Source organism: Cyprinodon variegatus, unplaced genomic scaffold (assembly GCF_000732505.1).
Source record: "Cyprinodon variegatus isolate N-32 unplaced genomic scaffold, C_variegatus-1.0 Scaffold1547, whole genome shotgun sequence".
Classification (NCBI taxonomy): Eukaryota; Metazoa; Chordata; class Actinopteri; order Cyprinodontiformes; family Cyprinodontidae; genus Cyprinodon; species Cyprinodon variegatus.
In genome coordinates this window covers 50,031-51,076 of record NW_015152000.1, presented here as the reverse complement: position 1 = coordinate 51,076, position 1,046 = coordinate 50,031, and the positions used below count along the sequence as shown (strand labels likewise).

Sequence of the window (1,046 nt, the reverse complement as noted above, 5' to 3'; positions counted from 1 at the left end):
AGGCCAGGCTCCAACATCTAGAAACAAAGGTGTTGATGGCAGCAGCACAGCTGATAATTCTCTCCAGGATGGAGTCACAGCAGAACAGGAAACGTTCTGCTCTCTCTGCTTTTTCTCATAGTAGCTTCATCTGGTCTGAACCTGTCTGGCTGTGACTCCACCCTAGAGAGATATACTGATGTTGGAGTTTGGTCTATTTTTCAGTGTTTAGTCCTGTTTCACTTACTGAGATCCCAGCCAAGGTGATGAATACTTTGGAGGATGCTATTTAAACGACTTTAAGTGTAACTTCTCTGACCTTTTGTGAACTCAGCAGTGATACCATTTACCAAAAACAGGAAAATAAACATCTATTTTTTTTATCTCTAAAGGATTTGTGGCTCATGTTTACTAAATTAATGCCTTTGTCTTTAATGCAGCTACAGTGGGGGCTCGTTCTCTGACTTCCCCTCCAACATGCCGCTGTGTCCCGTCCACCTGAGAGGCCTGGACATGTTCTGCCGTACGGACAACGTGTGTGTGTGCAGTGTGTGTGCAGAGACAGCAGAACACCGAGGACACAGCGTCATCCCTGCTCAGAGAGAGTGGAACATTAAGAAGGTGGGGGTTTAAACTTCTCATCAAATAAAACAGGCTGAGATGTTCCATAGTGTCACGTCCCTGCGGCAGCAGCACATATTTTTCACACAGCATTTTTGACAAATTCAGATCCTCAACTCTAAATTAATCTAGCCTAAAATCAGGAACTGTGCGTTTTAGGTTTCATAACGGCTGCTATCAATTAGTTCAATCAATTTTAACTTGGTCCACTCACAGTTAAACCTATGTGCAACAAGTATGAAAAGCCACTATCAGTGGAGCACCGATTTGACAAGTCACCATGACAACAGGCAACAGGAAGTGCCTGTTTCACCCCACTGGAACTAGAAATTTGAATGCAGAAATTACAAAAAAAAAGGCAGAATGTGCTTAAAGGACAGGACATAAATAGTGCTACAGCTACAAAGGAGAGGAAGATTGAGAAGGAGAAAATTGTTTCTTGAGTT

At 42.8% G+C, this 1,046-nt stretch overlaps 1 protein-coding gene across 2 annotated transcripts in view; it reads left to right on the top strand.

Annotated features, from left to right (window-relative positions):
• Positions 1-1,046, top strand: part of LOC107103864 (E3 ubiquitin-protein ligase TRIM39-like) — a 27,122-nt gene that overhangs the window by 6,978 nt on the left and 19,098 nt on the right. For both annotated transcript variants that reach the window (XM_015403706.1, XM_015403707.1), the window contains exon 3: positions 420-600. In XM_015403706.1, coding sequence (XP_015259192.1) covers positions 420-600 — 181 coding nt within the window. The remainder of the gene's footprint in view (positions 1-419; positions 601-1,046) is intronic.